Here is a 25448-nt window from a genome sequence, read left to right as displayed (position 1 = left end):
GTGCAGGACCCAACACTTGGCCTTGTTGAACCTCATCCCATTCATCTCAGTCCAGCCATACAGCTTATCTAGATCCCTCTGTAGGGCCTCCCTATCCTCAGGCAGATCCACACCACCTCCCGACTTGGTGTCACCTGCAAACTTACTGAGGGTGCACTCAATCCCCTCATCTAGGTTGTCAATAAATATATTAAACAAGATGGGCCCCAGTACCAGTACCCAGTACCTGGGGGACACCACTTATAATGGGTCGTCAGCTGGACTTAACTCCATTAACCACTAAATTGGCTAAATTGGCAATTGGCTACATGTCACTATAAAGACAAGAGAGAGACTTGGACGAGGTCTATAATGTCCCGGTGAGAGCGGACCCCCTCCATCCTCCAGCTAAGAGCTGTCCCATCCCACAACACTGAGCATTTTGTGCCATGGTACAGAACACTGCTGTAAAATGTTTCATCTGTGTCAGCATTGACAGTGCTCTCAGCTCTCAAGCTGCTGCACGTACAGCTCACAGATTGATCTCCATATATCCTCATTTTTCTGCACCTGTCTCCATGCGATGTGACTTTAAAAATAATGTAACAAATGCAATTTACCAAAGCTGAGCTAAGGTACTACCAAAGCAGCAGTATTATACACTCCAAAAATTGACAGGCCATCTATTTCTTGTGAAAGCGATAGCAGCAGTATCATAGAATCATAGAATGGACTGAGTTGAAAAGGACCACAATGATCACCTAGTTTCAACCCCCCTGCTATGTGCAGGGTTTCCAGCCACCAGACCAGGCTGCCCAGAGCCACATCCAGCCTGGCCTCAAATGCTTCCAGAGATGGGGCATCCACAACCTCCTTGGGCAACCTGTTCCAGTGTGTCACCACCCTCTGTGTGAAAAACTTCCTCCTAATATCTAACCTAAACCTATCCTGTCTCAGTTTAAGATCATTCCCCCTTGTGCATCTGTTCATGGCTCTGCCTTCCCATTTCCCCATGTGCAACTCATCCCGGCAAAGCAGTCACAGAGCATGCAGCAGGGCAAGGTTTTACCTTTCAGAAACCGGAACCGCTTGAGGAGGTCAGCGCCGACAAAGGAGTCACAGAGGTACAGCAGGAGCCCACTGAAGAACACCCCTTCACAGTTGACATTGACGGAGTGTGGGCGGGAGCTGACATAGCAAATGGCCACCTGCATGAAGGGGGAAGCATGCCCTTGTGTTAGACACGGCCTAGTGAGGGCCTTAAGTGGAAGAGAGCACAGAGTGATGCTGACTGGTAGGTGAACTGGTGCTGGCCATACAGACCAACAACAGCAGTGACGAGCTGATTTCACTGGGAAATAACTCACCAGATAGACCAGACTAACTTTAGATTTGGCCACAAACCGTGAAATGCCTTATTTCAAGCCCCTGAATTAATCACAGAACCATTAAGATTGGAAAAGACTTATAAGATCACCTAGTCCAACCATCAACCCATCCCCACTGACCACGTCTCAGTGCCACATCCACATGGTCCTTGAACACCTCCAGGGATGGTGACTGCACCACTTCCCTGCGCAGCCGGTGCCAATGGCTCACTACTCTTCCTGAGCATAAAGTTTTCACCCTCAGAGATGCAGAGCTAGACCAAGCTCTTTTCAATCACAAGAGCCTGTTCACAGAAGAAGAGTTTTCCAATACTAAAGATGCTGAAGTACAGGTTTGCATTTCCTGCTCCCCATTATCCCTGCAAATATTTTGTACCTCAAGACCAATGTTCAGATAGCAGTCAATGGCCAATACTGGGTTCTTGAAGTTATGAATGGCTTTAGGGAAGAGTTTGTACGTCGCATGCTGAAGGAATTTCTCCAGGAGGAACTGAGATGGGGCTGCCAAAAGCGTGTGCTCACTGTCTGGGGCACAGACGTACTGAAGAGGCATGATTGGTGCCGGGCTGTCTGAAACCTGCAATGAAAACAAGAGGAGCCCCTTTAAACCCTCCTGAGTACATCTTCCCTACGGAGATTCATTCAGCAGGGGAGGGGATCACCACTGCAGAAGGAGGAGAGAAAGCTCAATCAAAACCCCCACTTGATTTTGACACGTGAATGCATTAATCATTAAGGTTAGAAAAAACCTCTAAGATCATCTAGTTCAACCATCAACCCATCCCCACCATGCCCACTAAGCCTAACCCCAGTGCCACATTCACACGGTTCTTCAATACCTCCAGGGACAGCAACACTACCTCCCCAGGCAGCCTGTGCCACTGCCTCATCACTCTTTTGGTGAAGAAATTTTTCACCTTCAAAAGCTGAAGAGCTAGACCACGCTCTTTCCAATCCCAGTCTATCTTCTAATTGTTTAGGAGTGTTACTGTTGGTCATCTATCCTTAGCAATACTTATTTTCTTTTTATGATGTGGCAGCTCTGCCACAGAATAGGCCATAAACTTCAAATTTCAAGTGAGCACTAAATAAAACTAACAGGAACTAACAGGCTAGAAAATTCATTCTTTTTCAGGTAAATGGGTCTGGATTTCACTTTTTACATGACTGAGCACTGACACTCACCACAATTTTTGGCTTAACAACAAAGTCCTTCTGTCCTCCAACCTGAATATGTTTCTTCATGACACTGAAGTTGTTGAAACGACAGATGAGCAGGCCACTACTGTTTGTTCTCAGATTGAAATCTATATCTTCACAGAAATACCTGGGCATAAAACACAAAGTGATTGAGTCAGCTACATTCATAGAATCACAGAACTGCTCAGGTTGGAAAAGACCTTAAAAACTATCAAGTCCAACCACAACCTAACGATACTACTCTAACTCTAACAACCCACCACTAAATCATGTATCTGAGCACTGCTGCTGTAAGTCAGCAATACACACACCAGCTGCTAAAACAGATCCAGGTGGGCTTAGCAGTGAACTCTGGAGACAGTGTGATATGCTTCTTGTACAATTTATTTACAATACAATAGCTCCTAAGATTTCTTTTCTTCAATGTGTTCCTGGTGTAGAAAAACAATTTCTGGTAATCTTAAGACAAACTTTTGCTTTTCAGCAGGATGCAGGTGGAGATGCCCCAGTGGGTTTACTCCGAACCCAGCTGGCAGAAGCTAGGGGAGGGAATAGGATTTTGCTTCACTCTGATAAGAATTAGAAGTAAAGGCCTACGATAGCTGTGCCTCATTGCAAATGCTTTAGGATGGAGTTGTTAGAAGGAGGGGGGAAAAAAAAGGAGGAAATATACAGCAGAGAGCGAACTGTTCATCTGTTGTAATTTCAAGCCAGGTGGCAACAGAGAGGGAGAGGTGACTGAAGGAAACAGAAGAAATCCCTCGTCAATGCTCTTAACGTAGCAATGGCCCAGCCATTGCCCACGCTTTAGTTCTTAGTCATGTAAGAGGCTCCCACACTCCAGGAGCCTCACACTTCCTGTCACTGACTCATTTTGTTCTCTGTTCCCCAGATGTGACCTCCCAGTTATTTTTTTCTCCTGAAGCTTCCCTTTCCCATCCCTGCATTTTCAGCTCTCTGTAGCTCTCTCTTGCCTCACAGCTTCTCTCCCCAGTCTTCTGGCTACTGGTAAGCATGCTTTAATGCCTTATTCACTCTGACGCAGCATACACCATTCTCTTTTTTTCTGTGATTACGTACCTCAGACAGGATCTTCCCATTCATCTCAGAGACATTTAGAAACATGGTGATGAGCTTTTGACATTCAACACACACTACCTACCTGTTCAGATCATATTGCACATTCTGGGTCAGGTCTATGTTGAGCAGAATAAAGTCACGCACATGACACCGGGAGAATGGAGCCTTTGTCTTCTTAGCATTCAGCTTACTGTTCCACTTCTGAACACCCAATATTGCATAATGAACAATTTTGGGGGTGGCTTCAATGTGCTGCAGAACATTCTTCAAAGACACGTTCTTACTGGTGCCCCCAGGCTCCAAGGACTGGCTGCAGAATGGAAGGAAGTGCACACAACACGCAGATGTGGCTTATTTTGTCTATGTAACAGACTCTATATGTATGCGCTTGTGTGTGTGCATACCTATATGCACGTGCACAGTTAATAGCATACCTGTAGATACAGGTGCAAGAAATTCCATTATCAAGACATGCTATTCTACACGCTGTAAATAAACAAACACAGGCTTTTTAAACAACAGCCAAGCAATCCTATCCCATCTATTCAGCTATCATAAGAAGAATGGCCCTTCAGCACAATCAGGTCTTATGCAGCAATTTAGAAAGGGAAAAGGAACCAACCCTATGCATCATTCCTGGAAGGAGACTTACCTGGACTGCTCGTGGGCACTGTGCATGTTCCACAGCACACAGGAGTCATCCATGACCACAATGAAAGGCCACACGCACTGGCGCTTGACTCCCAGTTCCTCCAAGCGGTTTCGCTCCAGCTCCAGATTGTGGTACGAAAGCTCCTTAATAAGAAATCTGGCAGCACCTGAGGAAACATCTTAGATTTTATCACTCTCTCCTGCCAAAGAAAGGCTATGCAAAGATCTGCAAACCCTTTATGAACTTAGAGTTCACCACATCTTAGTTTAAGAAGAAATCAAAATGTCCATTTTTCAGTATGAGTGCAACCTAAAAGGCAGACGCAAAGAAAAGTGGATCTTTTAAGAGATTACAGAAAATGATTTGGTGGGCATTAGAAGAATAACAAAAACCAAGAAGTGGCTGAGATCCTAAAATTGAAGCTACTTAAAACTTTATGCAGGTGAAACTCGGGAACTCCATGAAAATGAAGTCCAAAGTTCAAATCCACGGCATTCAGCTGCAGTTAATATTTAGCCTCAGCTTAACAAAAAAAGAAAATTTGGGTAAAATACCTAGAATGAATATTCACACATCAGGGCCGAGTAAAATGAATGAATGCAGTCTATAAAACACCATGTTTTTAACTGCAAAACTATACACAAATAGACAAACTACATCTCCAACAGCGTTTCTTACAAATCATCATATCTTGCACACAGATTGCTGTTATTCACAGCACTGGAAAGTTTCTCAAACAACATGACCCATACTGCCCAATGTGGATGCTGACATTTTCACAGCACTGTTGGTGTTTCTTACCCACGCCAGCATTGTTGAACATGCCTGGCAGGACGAGCATGATGTGGTTGGGCCAGTACTTGCGGTACAGTGGCATTTCGTACTCCTTGACTACGAGGAGGTGAAGGTGACTGATGCCTTCCATGGCATGGTAGAGGTTCAAGAGGCCATGCTCATGACGTCCACTCGATGGAGTGAAGATAGGACTCTTGACTGCATTCAGATTCTGCTAGAATAGGAGATATTTAGCCAACATTTTGTAAAAAGCAAGTTATTCCTGATAGGGATTTTTATTTATTATTCATACTAGTCTTGGACATTATTGATCATTGCAACACATCTGGGATGGATACCAGGAATGCAAACAGGAATTAATCTCTTCAAAAAACTCCAGTTCTAAGGAAGTTAATGGCTAGAATTATGTAAAGGACTAAAACAAAACAGCAAAAACAACAAAAAGATAAACCAGCCAACCATCATTAGTTTGCAAATGCTTGTCAAGCTGACTGCACTCAGCACATGTAGACCACAAATTGAAGGGAGCCATACACGCACCTTGTCAGAAACGAGAGGGAGACGCATGCTTTCTAAATGCTTCCCTTGCTTGCTAAAGACAAAATGGCTTTCTTTGGATTTTGGGATTATAAAATGCAGTTGGACCTCTTCTCCTAGCATTGAAGATGAAAACGTGAACGCATGCAGAGTGGAGTCAGACACCTGTATTAAAAATTAAAAAAAAAAAAAAAAAAGAAAAAGAGAAAAAGCAGAAGGATTTGAAAGTAGGTAATGGACAAGGGACATATGACCAGGCTGGATGTGGCTCTGGGCAGCCTGGTCTGGTGGTTGGCGACCCTGCACATAGCAGGGGGGTTGAAGCTGGATGATCATTGTGGTCCTTTTCAACCCAGGTCATTCTATGATTCTATAATATGTCAACCTGCTCTGGCAGTTACAATACTAGCAACCACCAGAGAAAAACAACCACATTTTCTTTCAGTAACTGAAGCTAACTTTATTAAACTCTCATTTTCCTCTACCACAAGCTACATTATGTAGGCATGTAACTTCCCCTGCTACTGAAACAATCACCTTTCTATGCCACTAGTGATCTTTGGCCCATCTGGACTTTTCTGAAGTCTGTTTGAGCTGGAAATTATTTATTAGTATTTACAAGGAGAAATGGAACATACGTGTGTACACACACACACACACACACTAGGGTAAAAAACATGCAAACAGATTTTCCCCAAAGATTCAAAGACCACTGCATTATATAGGTGTTTCTCCACAGCAGAATGCTCAGCCATTCAGAGGCAGCCGCAGCAGCATGGTCACATGAGTATGGCATTTTTCCAGTGACAATCCTCCAATCTTCTTCTAAGCAAGAAGTAACCAAGACAGACCCCTCCACTAACAAGGCCATGAAGCATATGGGTGAGCCTGAGTTTGCACAGTGCTTTACTGAACCATGCAAACGCATACAAAGTGCTGACATATTTAGTAAGACTTCTTCTTAGAGAGGAGGTGTTGTACCTCAAGATCAAATCCTTTACTCTTGGCAGTCACCCCTCTATAATCTTTTCTAAAGAGCTGATGTAATTAGCCTAAGTAAAGATGAAGCATGAAAAGCATTTTATTTAGATTCTGTTAAAGCATTTAAGAATCTCTCTCCCTTCATAATGCTTTCAATCCAATGACTCTCCTTTGGATATGTAATTTCTCTGAGTTATCTCTCATAACTATATACACAACTTATAGTTACAAGAACAAGTAGATACTTTCATTTATTACTAGTCATTAGGTTTGACCAGATGCACAAAGATGTATAAAGAGAACAACAGATGTCCTTTGGGAGGATTTGCTTGGGTCAACGTAGGTAATGAAGCATGAGGTTTAAAAGAGATTTGCTGGTGCAGCTCTGTAATAACTGACATTGTACATTTCCAGGTCAGTGTGTCTATGCTGTGTTAGGTTAATAGCAAGCTGCTGGCAAAGATTAGTAAGCAAGAAAAGAATGAATTGAGATAAGAAACCTCAAAGTAAACTATTGATGGTGGTTAATAAGTAATTCTGAGCTACTAAGCAGGAAAAATTCTTACCTGCCAGCCTCCTGTGAGCAAAAATCTTCATTTTGGAGAACAAAAGATCAAAAGGATTATGAAACAATTAAAAATGATCCTTTTTGTCCAATGACTCGTAAGCCACTGCTGAGAAGCAGGTAGGTTACCAACAAAGGGAGGAAAAAATAGGCCCAGACTCATGCCAGAGGCTGGCTGGCACTTAGGCAAACAAACATCCCTCTCAGTCCTTCAGTCTTCTCCCATGACACACTAGGAACCCTTTGGGTAGGCTGAATAATGCTCTGGCTTGAGATAACTAGTCACAATATTCACCCTTTGTCAGAGGCAGCTGGGGAATAGAACTGCTCATGCATAACGCAGCAGACACAGTTGATGCTCCAGGGTCTATAGCTCAGTATCTCCCCTGAGAATGGAAGAAATTAAACAATTCCACCTCAGGGAAGGTGAAAGCATGAGTCTTCAGACCAAAGTGGTATGCCTGCAGAGACCACAGAAAAATCAAGGATGCAGTTTACCCTTGGGCCTTGGCACCAACCTGTGCAGCAGGATTAATGTCCATGTACTGATGGCACTGCTCACAGTGATGGAACGTATTGTAAGCTGCATATTTTGTCAACATCATGGACACAGTCTCTCTTTTCTTAGGCTCCTCTGATTTCATTTCTTTGCTTGTTTCTTTACGCAAATGAAAGAAGAAAAAGAAATTTTATGAGTGTTCAAATCTAGAGATTGTGATCCTACACAACTGTAAAGAACAAATGTTTTGTTTTGCTCTGTATCATTTAGAAGAATAAAGGCTTTTCTTAAGTTCAAGTGTCCAATTAAGATAATAAAAACCTAATTTTTTTTTTTAATGGAAAAGTATTCTGAGAAAATTATTTTTTTACTTACCTTGTTTGATTCTTGACAGTTGTTCTGTGTACACTGGACTTATATTTCTGTACTTGGGGTCATGTACACTCAGGTCAAAAGACATTTTACTGAAGATCTCAATATCTGGCCAGTGGTCATTGCTAGACTGAGCAATTTCACTGCTTTCTGTATGATCTGCAACAACACATTTTAGGTAAGCAGTATCAGATACCCACTAAATGGTGCTTATGTGATGTTGGCTGATCTACAATTGCACAGGAACTCACACAAGTGTACACACACACACACACAAACACACCACAGACATCTCTGAACATCATCAATGTTACCAAAATTGAAAATACGGTCAGCATGAAGTCACTTCAAAAAAACAGCAGTTCCTTGGAAAATGTGTGTAGGTGAAGCACCCTCACGGGTTACTTTCTGCTCTGCTCTTTGTCAAGTTGCTGAGGTATAATTCGCTCTGGTTTATACACAAACTGCTCAGATGAACTGTCTCTGCAGAAGATACAAACAGCCTCCAGCCCCTCTGTGGTTCCCTTTTTAGTACATGGAAAGAAGAGCAATGGGTAAACAAGAAGTAAATTCATCCAAAGGCAAGAGGATGAAAGCGAGAAGAAAGAGTGTATAAACATGTATAAACTAGCAGTTGAGTAGATGATAAAGGCAGTAAAAGACACACTTCTGTTAGAGAATGGGATGTAACAGCAAAGATTAACTAGAACTTTTTTTACTTCATCCAGTACAGGTATGTCCAAGGTAGACAATCAAGTGTGATCAACAACATCAGAAAGCACTGTCCAAAGATGACAAACTTTGCGTGAAGCTTGTACAGGAACTGATCCAGTTTAAAATCAGAGAGAAGAATACATAAGAGTAGGCAAATGAGGTTACTGATTTCAGAAAGACAAACTCAGATGAAACAAAAGCAGTGTCTCCAAACAAGCATGCGCTCACCCTACCAGACTGACTGGTAGGAAGCTGCTGGTCAGAGGTTGTTAACCTCTGAAGCCCACGAGTGTGTACACGCAGACAAATCCTAAGAGAGTTGGCCCACTGGGCTGAAAACACCAGGCACTTCTCTACAACTGAGAGCTGGATTCCTTGGAGTCACTGTCACCAAAAAATCAGTAATCAGCAAACCAAGCAATGCAAGATCACCAAGAGGAAGGGGCTACAGAGGCACAAAGGACACTAAGAATGTACAAAGTCCAAGAGAAATGGAAAAAGCTCATCAGCATATAAAGCTTTGCCTCAAACACCAGCAAGTGCAAGATAAAAAAAAGCTTTGCCAAGTATCATGCCAAGGCAGATCTCAGCAAAGCACATGAAAACGAATAGCAATTTTCTTGGCTCTACCACTTCAGCTAAGTAGGCAAATACATGTGCTTTGTTTTAAATTTTGATACACACCTAAATGAATGAGAACGAATAAACTTCATGACACTTTTCTTAAATAAAAGGTATCTGAAATCAGGTGTAAACCTGACTGCAGTGCAAGCATAATGCATATATTGTCACCATTTCAAAGGAGATCTATGAAACTCTGGGTCCGTTACTTTGACATTAAGTTGGGGTAAATGAAAAATGCAATGAAATGCAGTCACACTCCTTGGTTGACCAAAGAAATCCTGCATGACTTTCATTACACAGATGTGAAATACCTATTTCTTTAAATAAAGAAATGCAACACACCTTATCTTTCTGGACTTAAGTATTTGATATGATGCTATATGACAAATCACATCAGTTAAAGAAAACAGACAAGAAATGGTCTGTAAACTGAACAAGTTGATTAAACAGAAGATGGCAGCATGTAACATTATAAGCATTAATGTTGCTGGAGAGTACCAATGAAGTTAATAGAGATCAGCAGAGAGGCATATTGTTTAATATTTTCACTAGCACCACTGCCTCAAAAAAAAAACAAACAATAAATTTGTGTCACCAGCAAACTTAAGAGCTACCATCAATATAGAAAAGGCACAGAGGATAAACCAGAAAGAATTCAATGAGCTCAAAAACTACAGCACCAGAAACTGGGTGACATTCAGCAGAAAAAAATGTAAGTTGTACGTGCAGTCAAGGTCTAATAACAAGCATTTCTGCTGTAGGCTGGGAATTTCTCAGCTGAAACCACTGAGTTGCAGAGGAACCCATGAGCACAAGCTAAGTAGAGCTGTCAGTGAGACAGGAAAATGGAAAAGTGCAATCATAGGTTTCATCAATCATGGGGCTTTCAGTGGAGGCAGGGAAATGCACAAGCTGCTGTACATTGTATTGGTTAAACATCCTGCACAACATCACACACATTTCTAGTCAGACATGTGCTGGAAGGATAAACTGAAAATAGACGTACAGACAAGGTACTAAACTGATGAGAAGAATAATGGCCTTGTCATTTGTGAGGATCCTGCAAGCTGGTTCAGGCTACCTAGATGAAAGCTGGGAGGGAGTAAGATTTCTGCATGACTACATCACATAAGCAAACATCAAAGAAAAGTAAAAGCATTTTAAAGCAGTACTTTTTCCAGTCTTCCCTAAAACGTTTCTAATTGGGGCAGGGGATCATCTTTTGACTGGGGAATTAAAAAAAAATAAAAAATCACAGAATTGTAAGGGCTGGAAGGAACCTCTAGAGATCACATAGTCCAACCCCCGAATATTTTCAACCACCAGAACACGAAGGATCTAGAAAAGCATTCCATTAGAAGCTGTGGGAGAAAAAAACCCACAACCAAAAACCCCAAGTAAAACCCAAACTGCTCTTCTGACGCACTGTCACACATTCCTGAAAGAGGTGTGACACATTTGCTGCGATCACAACAGACCAGACTTCCTGGTCTTACATTCTGACTTCATCCTAAGCTTCTGGGGCTATTTTAGTTCAAATAATGAGAAAATAACAGTCTTCAAAGTTCCAAATCAAAAGGAAATACATTTATTTTTAAGATTGGTTTCTAATTTTTAATTAAGTAATATTAATGTCTCAGGCAGAAAAGTAGTGTTCTTCAATCTGTCTTTTCTGCTTAGAAGCAGCCACAGCTTAAAAATCAGCTAGCAGAGATACTGCAAATAGCAAGCAGATGTTTCCTGTATAGAGTTTTATATTCACTTTCACTTTAGTGCCAAATAAACATATCAGTCAAAAATGCACTTAAGAGTTCTTAGTTAAGTCCACTGTAAAATTTACATTTTTATGAATCTATTTTTAAGCATATGCAGGTATCTACAAATCTAGCTGCCCATTACTGGACAGGACAAGTGGCAGGTGTAATTTATGAAGACTTTTTGTAAATCTAAAATATTTGTCACTGCTTACCAATATATAACAAAGTCACTGAATAATGTGTATTAACAGTGACTTCTAAATACTCACTGGCATTAATTTCTTCTTCATCATACACATCTACTTCCAGCAACCTGATCAGCATGCGGAAGAGAATCCTTAGGAACTGCAGGTATGAGCCAGTCTTTCCCACCTGAACCAGAGATGAAAAAAGTCTGAAACACAACTCAGATTAATATGAAAGAAGGACACACTTCAGATAACTGCATTTGACCTAATGCCTGTTATTCTGCCACTCTAGTTCTTCCTGATAACACAACTTAATATTGTCCATTATGCTGAATGGCATTACAAAGTTGATCTGTGAGGAATATCTGGCCTAGAACCTGTATCACATGAAGGGAGATGTGCAGTGGTTGACCACTTCTCTACTGATACATTCACGGCAATTTAATGTCTGGTGCCATTCACAAGTATGTCCTACAAGCTTAAAACACGAAACTTAAAGAACCATTCTTTTTACCACTTTTATCATGAACTTAACCTTCAAATTTGCCTGATTGTTCACCTCTAAATACATAGTTGGGTACAACTTTGCACAAGCCTTTCATGGACATCTCCACCTGCAGCTATAGCAGTCCTCACCACTCGTCCACTCATCCTGCTAGTAGGGCAGGAGGAAGGAACTGTGCTCTTACTTGTGGTGGCCCTGTCAAAAGCAGCCGCCTGGGGTGAAAACTTCTTGAGCTGGATGCCTCCCCCTGATTGCTGAAGTCTGCATGGTGCTGCCGGGCCGTTGTCCACTGCCTGTAGTAGAGCGACTGCTCCTCACTGCTCATGTCCTTGTGAAGCAGAGGCCTCAGAGAGCTCAGCCAGGACACATCAGCATGAGGCAGCAGGGAAGAGGAGGAAGGCAAATTCCCACTTTTCTGTGAGCTCAGGAGGCAGTAAGCAGCTTTTGACAGAATGACGATGCGTGGCAGTGCAGCACGGATGGCCTTGCTGTCTTTGGTTGAATGACCAGGCCACCGAAATGTCTGAGAGACTGATGACAGTGACGATAGTTTTGAAGTGGTGCTGCTTGCCATCTGGTTACCCAAGGAGTCACATTCTTGTTTCAGAGTGTCTCCAGCTGTGAACCCAGGGTAAGTTCCCTCATCTACTGAGCTGTGTGCAACCATTTGAAAGTTAAGTGATGGTGCTTGCTTCTGAGACTTGTCTGCAGCACTTGAAGAGCTCACACCATTGTCAGCCAGGGAACCTGGTGAAAACAAAGAGCGGGTAGTAGACAGACAGGGCTGACAAGAGGCAATGCAAATAAATCCTGACCTCATCTGGGGACAATCCTACCCTACAAATTCTTCTGCTCCACAAGTACAGCTGGGAGAGCTCACCATAGGCTGCAGATTGGTCCTTCACCATTAAAAAAAGAAATAATAATCTATCTTCCTCTTTTGTTGGAGGGGCAACAGCCTCTCTTTTCAAGTTCAGAATCCAAATGCAGTCCAACCCCAATTCCAAACGAACAGTAATCCCAGTATGTTAACTATCATTTTCCATCAGGGATTTAGAATTTGCACGGGAGATTCAGGCTGGACATTAGGAAATACTACTTCTCTGAAAGAGTGATCAGGCACTGGAATAGGCTGCCCAGGGAGGTGGTGGAGTCACTGGCCCTGGAGGTGTTCGAGGAACGTTTGGATTTTGTGTTGAGGGACATGGTTTAGTGAGAACTGTTGGTGACTGGTGGATGGTTGGACGGGATGATCTTGTGAGTCTTTTCCAACCTGGTGATTCTATGGTTATCTTCTGAAATTCAAGTATAAAACATAATTGTATACACAGATCAATTTCACTCTCCCTTCTATGGAGAACAGAGCTTTTATTTCACAGCAATCTTAATGCGAGTTGGGCAATGCTCTCTCCTCCTTATCAGCCACTTTCATGTTAGTGTATGGCAAGATCTGGCACACAATTAAGCTGACTTAATACCTCAAATTCACACAGAAGCAAAGGGAAGGACTTAGAAGTGCCAGATGAACGCAAGAAAGGAAAAGCTTCACGGGGGATGATTCTCTACTGATGCCTGAAGAGGAAGGGCAAGACCCGACCATTCTGCTGGTCTTGGCCAGAAGGCAAACATCCAACTTCACCCACAGCTACCCACAGTTACACAGCATTCTGCTATTCCTAAAATTATATCCTATCTATTTCCATCCTCGTTTTTAAGATCTTTTCAGGATCCAACAGATGAAACTATCGCAACTGTGAAATTTAAGTTTAAACAAAATCATAAGGACAATTAGGTATGGCATCCCATTCTCCCAATGCACCACTTTCTCCTTTTAGCTGCAGTCAGGAAAATTGCTCACTGTGGCAAGAATCTGCTACTAGCATTTCACTGGTTAGCCTGCAGTAGCATACTTCCAAGCAGTCCACATTTGTGGAAACATCTCAATATTTGCACTCAAATTTCAAAGATGTATAAATGAAGACTTACTCTTCAGAGCAGCAGCAGTTAACTGACCTGAGGTTCCAGTGACAGCACTGCTGTTACTCTGTGGTCTGTCCAAGTCTATCAACAGCTCGTCAGCATCATTCTCGCTACCGTTTGCCTTCTCATGCTCTTTCTCACTAAGGTCAAGAGCTACAATAGGCCCTCGAATCACCTCCTTCGAGACATAGCAGCATGCCAGGCCCACTTCTTGCTCTAATGCAGTCCGAGTTAAGTAGCTTGAGTCAATTAGCCGAAGGTCACAGTACTTCAGTGACCTACAAAACCCAACCAAAGGAAAAAGGAAGGTTTGTCTTCTGCAACTCTGGAGAATATTCTGTATTTTTAACTGCTTATTAAATATTCATGAACAATTTTAGTACCCATGAAATATCACATAGTTTTAAAATATTCAGCACATAAGTCATGCTCCTCGGTACTTGGCACAGATGTTCACTGACCCACACAGTGTAGAAGCCTTATTTTTCACAAACCATCCTTCCCAAAATTTTAAAGTGCTCCCAAAGAAAGCCTCCTAACATGCACTTCTCTGTGAAAAAAAATAACCACTTGGTATCAAACCACTTATCTTTTCAGAAACATTTATCTAAGCGTTTTACAAAACAACTGTAACACAAGAGCAGTAACAGCACCTGGGGAAGGTTTCTCCCAGAGGATCCTTGCCAGTTAAAATAACAATGCAAGGTAGACCTTCCAGATCCTGATAGGTGCGAGGAATCCAGTCGTCCTGCTCATTTCCCCTCCAAGCCTGTGAATGGAGAATATTCAAGTCACATCTAAATGATACCTTTTAAACTGTCACTTCTTTTTGTTTCCAGTTCCCACTTTTTCTTTTACGAGATTAGCAGACTCTTGTTTCAGCAGAGCTTGGTGAACATGGCTGAGCCCATTTGTGTTCTCTGTTTTGGGTGCAGCCTCCTAAAATACTCCTCTGTCCTGAACACTAACTTTCTTGCACTGTTGCACAGTGCCCACACTTCCAGATGTTACAGGCAGTATTTGATCAAGAGGCACAAACACACTACAGCAACTGTTAACAGGAAGCAAAGGTGAATGACTCAGAGACACTTAAAAAAGCAAGTAGCCATTCTGCCTTTACAAACATCGAAAGTATAAAGATGAAATGAGAAAATGCAGGTTCACATCTAGCCATCCTTGTCCATACTTTGTGGGTACTGCATGATAAAACTGCCTCTTCGATCAGTGACCAGTCCAGGCAGAAGATCAGCAGAGACTAGCAGTCTCTTTGCATATAACGCGGAGATTTCACACTTCCACATTGACTAGAGACATTAAGGGCTCTCCAGACCAAGAAAATAAGCCATACTGGTTCCAGAATCACCACGTGTTTGAATTACATCATATTAGTCCTCTGGAAGTTGTTTTTCTGTCCATTTTTCAGTAACGTACAAAATGAGTTGAGAAGAAAACTAAAACCTAGCTGAGGCACAGAGTCTACTTTGTTGAGTCACACAGATGGCAAACCCAACCACTCATCTGCCCATTAAAACTAAACATAAATATAAAAATTACTCTTTTCAGCACAGATGGGCAAGACAACAAGACAAAGTTGTCTTGATAAAGCAATTAGACTTATGCAAACTGTATGAAAAACATGACCTGAAGAGAGAATCCTGTCCTGAATTCCCTGTCCATTCTTCTGTTCTCAACCTAAATGCTTAACCTGTTCTTTCCTCACCTTTCCTCCACCACAGAAAGGCCATGTTTTATGAATCATCTCAGACAGACAAAGGGGATTGAAAAGGAGGAATCAACAGCAGATCAGTGACTCAGCATGCCATTTTATCTTTAGAAAATTTTCACTGAAATAACCCATGATTCTTTCTTTCTTAGCTTAGGAAAAACGTGAATTGAAATAGTATTTCTCTTCACTGTTATGGCTTTAATTCTCTTCTCTCAGCCCTGATTTCCTTCCCCTGCTGAATTCTGCATCCTCTATGTATCATGTTCATAGAAAAAAAAAAAAAAAAAAATTCTCCAACTACCTAACAAACTCTATGGTTCAGTTAGCAGCCTCAGACACTGAGATTTTTAGGCTCAGCAGGGTTAGTCTGGCTGTGTGTCAGCCTGCCTCTCCAATATTGGAAGCTTCTCAGAAAAAGCAAGGCTAGAAAATGAAATAGGGGAAAACAGGTACAAAGATGATCTTATTTCTTCTAGCCTAAAGGTTTAAAAAGAAGCTTGAGTGCCTGAAGCTTTCAGCTGTGAACTGGCATACAAATGTATTTCTTGTCCGCAGTACTTAGGAGAGGTAGACAGATGCAGCCCTTTGGTCTCCTCACTTCTGAATGGCTTCAAAACTGATTCTTGTTACACTTAAAAGGTGATGTCTATAGCCGTGAAAATAGGCCTGCTCAACAGTTATTTCAATTATTTCCCATCTCTTCTTTCATTCTGCACCTCCAGAAGATCCTTCCCTCTTGGAGCTCAGCTCTCGGTCTCCCAGGCTGCCACGGGGCTTGTCTGATGGAGAATATTGCTCAGCTACCAGCACCAGAGACCATAGCCCTGCTGGGGAATCATGCACACTAGTTACTTGCTTTTAGGAAGAGGCTAAATCAAATCAAACATTTCCTCTCCGCTCTTCCAAAAGACTGGAATGAAATCTCATTCTCCCTGCAACCCACAGCAGCTGTTAGCAGGACCAGCATTTCATGCCTCAGACTCACCAGCAGCCTACTCTCCTCTTCTCTGTACTCACAAGGAAAGCAGACAGTGATCCATTCCCCACCCTTGCTCTCCAGCTTTAGTATTCCACTTAACATAATGAGAAAAGCAAGATGCCAGACTAGCAGGTACGGCAGCCAAGCACAAGCCTCACAGTTGATCTTCATCTTTCTGGAGCCCCCAGCTGAGATAACCCACTTGAAAAGACTTACATTTGGGCAACTAAGTTCTTCTCCTCACTCACATACATCTTTCTGAATTTAGTAGGTTTTTTTTTCTAGTTGTTTAGAAGGAAAGAAACAAGTTCAGAAGCCTTTGTGTACTCCAGAAAAACATCTCATGTTGTGGGATAAGAATTATTCAGGAGGGATTTTTTTTGTTGTTTTTTTTCCCCCCTCTATCTGATCATGTCCTGTATTCAGATCAAGGGCTATGTGGATATTTGCTTGCATCAGACTCTCACACTCGTCCTGGTCTTTACTAAAAAACCTAACAGGCAGTTCTAGAAGTGTGCGTGGGGCTGCAACCATAAGACAAAGGGCTGTAAAGAAACCCTCACCATACTCACAGCCCAGAATTATTTGAAGTCTAGCCAAATTAAAAAAACAAAACAAAACAAAACAAAAAAACCACACAACTTCCACCAGCAGAGCACAGAGCTGTTACCTCACAACTTATTTTCTCTTTCATTTTTTTTCTTCCCTCCTCTGCTAGAGGCGAGATTTAGGAAGCAGAAGGGGTGGCTTCTCAAAGGACATTTTACCTGGTTTTGGTTGTAGAGAAGCTCTTTGGAAGCTTTGCAAAAAGGCTCATACATTTTCTTCATTTTCTTCATTTTTTGTTTCTGAACACACTGAATGAATCTTTGTGTGAGACTTAAAACAGGAATCAGGACAGATAACCTGAACTACTCTCAGGCTAGTACCTAAGAAAGGCAATCAAACTTGGTTTAATATGGTAAGGTTAATACAGGAAGTGGATGTGGCTGTTTGTACCAGATTTCTACAAGTCCACGCACAAGTTTAGCTTGGTGTATATATGCTATGCAGAAGAGGCTTTCAGCATGTAGTAGTTTGAGACAAGAAATCTACGAGAGATTTACTGGTTACCAGAAGAGTAAAAGGTGCAAAGACTGAGCGTGCAGTTAGATGCCCTAGACAGATAAGCTGGTGGTAATAATTAGCCTGTCTAGAGAGATCTGAGCTCTGCTCAGAGATTCAAAGAGGAAACCTATCTGACTCACGCTGATATTCAGTTTTAAAAAGTGAGATAATATCTGGTGACTGACTTCAGGAATTCAGAAATCAGGGTTCAGAAACAACCCGATCTGTTTTCTGAGTTTCTAAATCATTACACTCACCAGAAGTACAGTATACTTCCTTGGAGAAAGATACAGAACATTCATCCTTCTCCTATAAAATAATCAACTTGGGAAAACATAAAAAACATGTCCAACAGTCAGATGACTACAATGGTCATACAAAGAAATAGTTTCTGCTCACCTTCAGACGTGTCACAAAGTGTTTCGCCACAGTAAGCTCTGAGGCAGGATTCCCAAGCAGGATCTCAAAACGATACTGCAGACCTAACTTGTCTCTTACTTCCTGCAACCTCTCCTTGGCCAGCATGGCTAGCTGCACTGATGGCACCCTAATGACGAGCATGTGGCCACAGCCGTTCTTATCCTTTCCTGGAGAAGTGATAAGGTCATCCATTATGCTGAGCGTTTCAGGTGTGCTGTGATCTCTTAGCGAGGCCATGGTCGTGAGAGACATCAGAGCTTGGGAATACTGCTGAATGAGAAGGTAGCAGCGAACCACCATGCTGTGTAGCCGTGGATACCTTTGGGGAGATAACAGCTCTGTGTCAGCACATGCAAAAATCAAAACAACGTCTGAAAATTAACCAAACACCAGGAATATGGGGTAAAGAAGTGCCCATCTGTCTTTAGTGCTTAAAGAATGAAGTCTTTAATTTTCACAGACAATGACTTTGCACCAAATCTATGTTTTAAAGCAAACATTCCTCGAATGCGGAGAATAAAGTGCAAAGTCCTGCTCTCATCTAAAAGAATGATAAGCTTCTATTATCTTCCTTAGGGAAATAATTTCAGCTAAAGTTCTTTGGTTTCATGAAGATACTGATCACGTCAGATCTGGTTCACTCCAAGACCGCAGGATAATAATTGCTTTGCTGTTCAGAAGGTTTTTTTCTTCTACGAACTCAGAAGACCACTGCTGCTTCAAGTGGTTTCTGTAAGAAGTTCTTCATGATTTCCCATTTCCCACTCTCTCAGTAGAAAGCGAGACTTACCAGTAGGGACTCCTGGCTCTGAGCCAAAACTTGCACTTTGCCTTTTAACTATGTAGTCAACAGTTCTTTCTCTCTCATTACAGCTACAGTCAATGATAACAGATAAAAACTCAAAATGTAAAATGCTACTCAAGCTAAAAAGCACTTCATTTCTGCACATTCCCCACAAGTTCACTCATTGCCATAACATATAAAAAAATCCAGCACTAATACACTTTTAGTAGTAGCCCTGTGCTACAGAAGACCAAACAACTAAAAGCTCCAAATTTCACTGTTCCCTTTCTTGAGTAATTTAATAGAAAGTATGAAACCCACTTGAATAAAGTTTTGAGCCTGTCTGTTACAGTATCTCTATATACCATAATCAGTAAATTCTTAAACACCTCTTAACCCTCCTCCTGTTCAAGCACCCACTGCAATTTGGAGTCTTTCTGATAATGACAAAATGTCTGACATGTTTTCAGACTTGTAAGGTTGCATGGCTTACCTACACAAAAGGTATAGTCCAATCTCTTGGAAACAGAAGCTTAAAGAGTAAAGTGTGATGAAAAACATATAATGGCTCCAAGAAACATGTTCACTTTCTCTCTATTTCTAGGCTGATCTTATCCTCAACATCAAGATAATATTTGCATATGCTCTAATCTTCCTTCTCTGTTTTCCCCATCCACATCTTGAGAACAGAAAGACAGCAACAATGGCCATCATCTCTTCCACTGGACTTGGTCAGAATTACTATGAAAAGCTGAAATAACTGATGCAATGAGATTAATTGACCTTACTATTATTCATCACATTTATTACTTACATATTTGTAGATAATAAACATGAATGAGCTTAATGATTCACACTGCTATCTTAGCATATTTGATATTGTATTTTACTTAATAAATATAGATACATTTTTAATTATTAATTGTAACAGGATCAAGAAGAAATTCTATAGGTACATCAGTGATAAAAGCAAGGCTAGGGAAGATGTGGGCCCTCTCCAGAAGAAAACTGGTCATGAGGGGTAGAGAGAAAACTGAGTTCTTTGCCTCAGCCTTCAGCGTAAGGGCTCTAGTGATATCACCCAAGTTGCAGAAAGCAGCAATCCCAAGCACAAATACAGGCTGGGCGAAGAATAGCTTGAGAGCAGCCCTGAGGAGAAGGACTTGAAGGTGTCAGTTGATGAGCTGGCAAGTATGTGCTTGCAGCCCAGAAGATCAACCATATCCTGGGTTGCATCAAGAGAAATGGAGAAATATCACCAGCAGGTCAAGGGAGGTTATTCTGCCCCTCTACTCTGTTCTCATAGATCCCACCTGGGGTACTGCATCCAGTTCTGGGGCCCCCAGCACAAGAAGGACACCAAGCTATTGGAGTAGGTTCAGAGGAGGGCCACAAAGATGATCAGAGGGCTGAAGCACCTGCCCAGTGGGGACAAGAGCTCAGGCTCTTCAGCCTGGAGAAGAGCAGACCTTATCACAGCCTTCTGGTTCCTGAAGGGGGCCTTACTGGAAACCTAGAGAGGGACTTTTTACAAGGGCATGTTGTCACAGGACAAAGGGAAATGGCTTTAAACTGGAAGAAGGCAGATTTAGACTCCACATTAGGAAGAAATTATTTACTGTGAGGGTGGTGAGACTCTGAAACAGGTTGCCCGGAGAGTTGTGGATTCCCCCGTCCAGGAGGTGCTCAAGGCCAGGCTGGATGGGGCTTTGAGCAACTTCATTTGGAGGGAGGTGTTCCTGCCTATAGCAGGGGGGTTGGAACTAGGAGGATCTCAAAGGTCCCTTCCAACCCAAACCACTCTATGTTGCTATACTGATATATATAAAATTGGAAAGAAAAAAAAAAATACTGAAGACAGAACAATCCTGTTCTATTAAAAATGAAAATACAAGAGCTATAGCTTGAACAGTTACAACACATCTATCCTGCTGATATGCAGAATAGATCAGCTCCACAAAATCATACTATTGCTTTTGTTTCTGTAATGTGCACATTTAGATATATATTAGAGATGCGCTATGAAACTAACTTGTTCAGGCAGCTGCAGGTTACTAACAAGACACTTTCAAGCTCTGAGATGCAGGAATGAAAACCACAGCCAGCTAATGAAATAAAATGGAAGGTTTAGAAATTATACCACTTATCTGGGACTCTGCTAGCCAATCTGTTGGCAGTCTCAGCAGACAGCCACCAGAAGTGAAGGGGTATGAAACTTCACCTAGCTTAATGAGGGCTGAGCCAAAAGGCAAGAGCACCTGTGAGCATGGATTGTCACTGAATGGGCCTAATAATTCTATAAGGGAATGAAAAATATCCCCTCCTTCTTCTTGTTGAAAAATACAAGAATTTTTGTTACAAAAATAAAAATTGCACGTGCAACAGACTCAAGATCAATATCAAATGTTATCATGTCTTCATCCTCCCATGATGGGGCTGATAATCATCTGTACACTTAAGATCCCACTTCAGCAGCATCCCACGTTACTATTTACCTTTCTAAAAGCGTGGTGACCATTTTTTCAAAGGTTTCATCACATCTCAAAAGTGGACTTGTGACTCCCCATTGGAGAGATTTGCTGTATTCATTCAAGCCAAAGTACAGCTTGTCTTCACTTGCTGTGTCATCCTGTTTCATACAGAAAAAGCAAGAACATACAAAAAGCTAGATATACTTTCAATTGTAAAGCAAAATATATTCATTCACTCCTTCATTCCACTATTCCATCTGCTGCTAACAAAAGCTAGACTACTTGAAAATGGAAAGTCAGCTCCAGAGGTTTCCAGCACACCTGCAGAACTCTGTCTGACCACAACATAAAGAGTCAGCACTCATCTTACATGACCTGGATAAAGGAAAACATGATTCCTGGGCCTAAAGGTCAATCGTACCTCTACTGTCACCATCCCAGGATTGTGTAGCTAGAACCCGAGCAAACAAACACCAGCAGAGAAAGAGCTCTCTTCTAAAGTTTTTCTTTAATATGTATCTGCTAGATTCAGTAAACAATTCTGTTAAAATTCACAGTTATAATTATATATTAAACACTTACCACAGCATCAAATTGTATCCAGTGTACCTCATTGCTAGAGCTGATCCTGGACTGCTGCGTTTGCAAGGCGTAAGGAAAAGAGCTGACCTGAAGAACAAGGAGGTTGAATGCTTCAAGAACCTCCCTGCAATTAATAACTCTATCAGCCAGACCATGACTAGGCTCACCATGTGACAGGGAACTTGAAATGGCACTGCAGAAATAAGAATGCAAAGAATTGCCTTACTGACATCCTGAGATTCAATGGATTACTCTCTTTCTCCAGAAAAATCTCCAACAGCACTGAGAATCACAGCTCAAAAAACTCTTTGAAAAGGTGAAGGATGTCAAAAACATTTGAGCGCTCTCTATAGGTAGTCAGGCAAGAGGTAAAAAAAAAAACACCTAAATAAAGGACTAAATCTGTTGTAAGTAAAACACTGAATTACTGAGCTAATTTAATCCATCTTAAGACAGAAGCAACTAAAAATGAGCCGAAGTTGATGAAGTCTCTCTCACAAACACTGTTGCATGAGTTATGGGGTTAGGATAGAGTAACACGTTCACAAAATCCATTTGATTTTCCAGGCAAATACAACATGTTTTTTAAGAGATTAGAGAATTTGATAGTCTCCTGTTGTCATGATTTCCAGCTCCTGGAATCAAGTTGGCCTCCAGGTTAAACGGGAATTCCAAAAATCAGTGTACACCAAACACAGTAACAAAAATTTGATGAGGAACATAAAGCAGGAAGAATATTGCCTTTAGATACTTTTATCTCTTCATCAAGGATAGTATTTTCATTATTGACTCAGCTGTCAAGTGAATCCCACAACCTTATACACCACATCTAAATCACATTAACATTTTTTCCTCAGTTTACTCGAAGAACGAGATTAGAACAATTAGCTTTTTTTTTTTTTTTCCCATTGCAAAATTATGATTCAGTGTGAAGAAATTTTTCTTAGCATTTGTTTATGATCTAACACTGGCCAACTTCCACAGAACTAATGTTTTTTAAGTCCTTTTCTCATAGGACCTAGGATATTTTTCAGAAGATGTTACTGAAAAGTTAATCGTCTGTAACCGTTTTCATTTCAAAAACAACACTATCACTAAAGATAAAAACATAAATTAAAACATGACTAGTTTGTGAACATGGGAGAGTTTTTAGGTTATGCACAGAAATAAAAACCACATAAACGGGGTATAGGAAAAAGACAAAGTAAACAAAGTTGTAGAATTCCACTCTTCTTGCCAAATTTCTGTACTGTAGAACTTATCCCTATTAACAGTTTTATTAAAGACTTAAAAATCCAAAGCTAGACTCATCCTACTTCAATGGAATCAGTTAACAAACATCAGACCCAAACAAAAGGTCGATATTTGATTCCATGGAATAAAGTGCCTTAGAACTAGGGAAACCTCTGGGTGTCAAAGATAAATCTTTTGAAATATGTAACAGAAAGATATCAGAAGAGGATTGTTTTCCTTCAGTACGTTGAATCAGCTACCTTGTTAGATCCACATGGGCGTTGTCATGAACCAGCACAAACAGCGTGTATGGATTCTGCTTCACTCGTTTCATGAAAACTTCAAATTTTGTTTGAATTTCATTGTCTAGCCGAACCACATATTTCTCAGCTCTCTGATATGCTGTTCCATTGTCTTCTAGGCCCAAGTCCACAAGGACACCTGCCAGAAAGGAGAATGCAACAAAAACCTTTTCCTTTGAGTGCATCCAAAAATCAAGCGTCACCTGCAATACTATCTGCCAATATCAGAACTTTTCACTGATAGGCACTGGTAAAATGACGGTGATCAGAATGCACTTTCTCACACAATGGAGACTGCCATTTGCTTTTTGACTTTGGGGTTTCCTTCAAAATATGCCTGAAGATCTTGCAAGACTTCTCACGTTAAAAGCAACAAAAAAAAATATATCCACAAAAAAAATTCCAGAGCAGCACTCAGTTGACAGTGCTACATGATATTAGCTCGAATTTCCCCATGCTAGGCCGTAAATCTTGCTAGAGTCAGAAACTGTTGCTCCGATCTTAGCTTTACAATAATAATAAACTTTAGTAAAAGTAGCTTTCAAGAATATGATTTTTTTCATGCTCTTTTCATGCTCTACCTCAAGGTTAATGTTCAAATGTCAGTAAAATACAGCTACTCTGTAGTAGTCTTTGCAATGATCAACTGTCATATTCATAAAAAAGGTAAGTTGTAACGTAGCTTTTAACACCTTCTGAATTAAAGAAGTAGCAACAAACAGTGGTGATACAGCTCAACTATACACTTACCATCCACTGCTCTAATCATTTTAAAAACTGTGTAAAATAAAGTAGAAACCACTCACTCAAAAAAATAAAATAAAATAAATGTAAAACACTTAGCAGATATCAGACCAGCTCTGGTTTAATGTGGAGCACTATTATGACACACGTGATTAAGTGAATAAAATGTCTGGAGAAACAAGAAATGAAACAACAAGCAGTCATTTTAGAAAAGGAAAAGTAATGCTTACGTTAAGTAATCTATATCATTCTTTTCATTTTAGCAGTAAAATAGTATTGGGCTGAGAAAAAATACATGCAGAGAGGGACTATAAAATTGAGTACAACAAAGAAACTCCTACGCTTTCCTGGGCACACATCAGTCACTAACAGAGCGAATCAAAAGGGCCATTCTCAAGAGAGATGTACTCTATCATATGCCTCCTAAAGACTTCTTGTTCTTTAAGCATTTGGTATCAGGTATGTGCAGATAAAGAGCCTGACATAACTCACCGTTTGAACTAGTAATTATTGTCCACTAATGTGAGTGCACTGCCCACTCATTTACTTATCTAAGAGTTTCCTGCACCTATCCCTGTGTTCAGTACACAAGAGTATATGAACAAATGTGTACCTAGAATGAACTGCATTACCAATTATAGGTGATAAAAGATCTGAACAACTGCAGTCATCCATCTCCTTTTTCTCTTGACAGCTGAATATTACTTTAAGTCATACATTCCTCATTTCTGAAAGAATTTCTTTTTTTGCTTACGTGATACAGTTTGAGTCTAGTCTGAGAAAGGAATATATTTTGAATTCATCAATAATACCAACTAAAGGAGCTAATACAGGGTGTGCAAAATACATGCTAGTGTAGCTTATTTTTGCATTTATATCAAATATGACCTAATAGCACGCACATACTTCGCTCTGAATTAACAGTTTCTTTTCCCTCCCCTCCCCTTTACCTGACTGTCGGATCCGCTGCAGGGTCTGCTGCACCAGGACTTCCGAACGAGGAACTATAACAATGAAGTCTACTTTGCTGAAGTGGCCTAGGTCCAGGGTCTGATTGCCACTGTCTGCTATAGCACAAACCTGGGACAAGAGCTTTCTGGCAACTGTAAGCTGTGGCTGGTAAATTTGGAAGGTATCAACATCCAAATCTAGAGTGTGTTTGTTTGGAAAAAGAAATCAGAACACAAGAAACATGTTTACTTTCCCACCCCCCCCAGTAAACATGACCAACCAAATAATGTATTCTCTATCATCAAGAAAAAAGAATAACTCACCAGAATAAAC

At 41.1% G+C, this 25448-nt stretch overlaps 1 protein-coding gene across 14 annotated transcripts in view; it reads right to left on the bottom strand.

The window, feature by feature from the left end:
- GREB1L (GREB1 like retinoic acid receptor coactivator) overlaps positions 1 to 25448 on the bottom strand; it is a 128355-nt gene that overhangs the window by 3740 nt on the left and 99167 nt on the right. For 10 of the 14 annotated variants that reach the window (XR_014882453.1, XM_085220861.1, XM_085220863.1 and 7 more), the window contains 18 exons: positions 25115 to 25312; positions 23379 to 23559; positions 21886 to 22078; positions 21328 to 21461; positions 18028 to 18367; positions 14470 to 14585; positions 13823 to 14094; positions 12021 to 12583; positions 11413 to 11515; positions 8052 to 8207; positions 7696 to 7835; positions 5635 to 5796; positions 5101 to 5308; positions 4300 to 4465; positions 3730 to 3957; positions 2553 to 2694; positions 1744 to 1944; positions 1049 to 1187 (listed from right to left, as the gene is read on the bottom strand). Coding sequence is in view for 13 of the 14 variants with exons in the window: in XM_085220861.1 (XP_085076987.1) it covers positions 1049 to 1187; positions 1744 to 1944; positions 2553 to 2694; positions 3730 to 3957; positions 4300 to 4465; positions 5101 to 5308; positions 5635 to 5796; positions 7696 to 7835; positions 8052 to 8207; positions 11413 to 11515; positions 12021 to 12583; positions 13823 to 14094; positions 14470 to 14585; positions 18028 to 18367; positions 21328 to 21461; positions 21886 to 22078; positions 23379 to 23559; positions 25115 to 25312 (3642 nt within the window). In the remaining variant the exon portion in view is untranslated. The remainder of the gene's footprint in view (positions 1 to 1048; positions 1188 to 1743; positions 1945 to 2552; positions 2695 to 3729; positions 3958 to 4299; positions 4466 to 5100; positions 5309 to 5634; positions 5797 to 7695; positions 7836 to 8051; positions 8208 to 11412; positions 11516 to 12020; positions 12584 to 13822; positions 14095 to 14469; positions 14586 to 18027; positions 18368 to 21327; positions 21462 to 21885; positions 22079 to 23378; positions 23560 to 25114; positions 25313 to 25448) is intronic. The other 4 variants (XM_085220867.1, XM_085220868.1, XM_085220864.1 and 1 more) reach the window with 3 other exon arrangements.

Source organism: Meleagris gallopavo, chromosome 3 (assembly GCF_905368555.1).
Source record: "Meleagris gallopavo chromosome 3, MGAL_WU_HG_1.1, whole genome shotgun sequence".
NCBI lineage: Eukaryota > Metazoa > Chordata > Aves > Galliformes > Phasianidae > Meleagris > Meleagris gallopavo.
The sequence above is the reverse complement of the archived record's forward strand: the minus strand, read 5'-3'. Positions and strand labels throughout refer to the sequence as shown.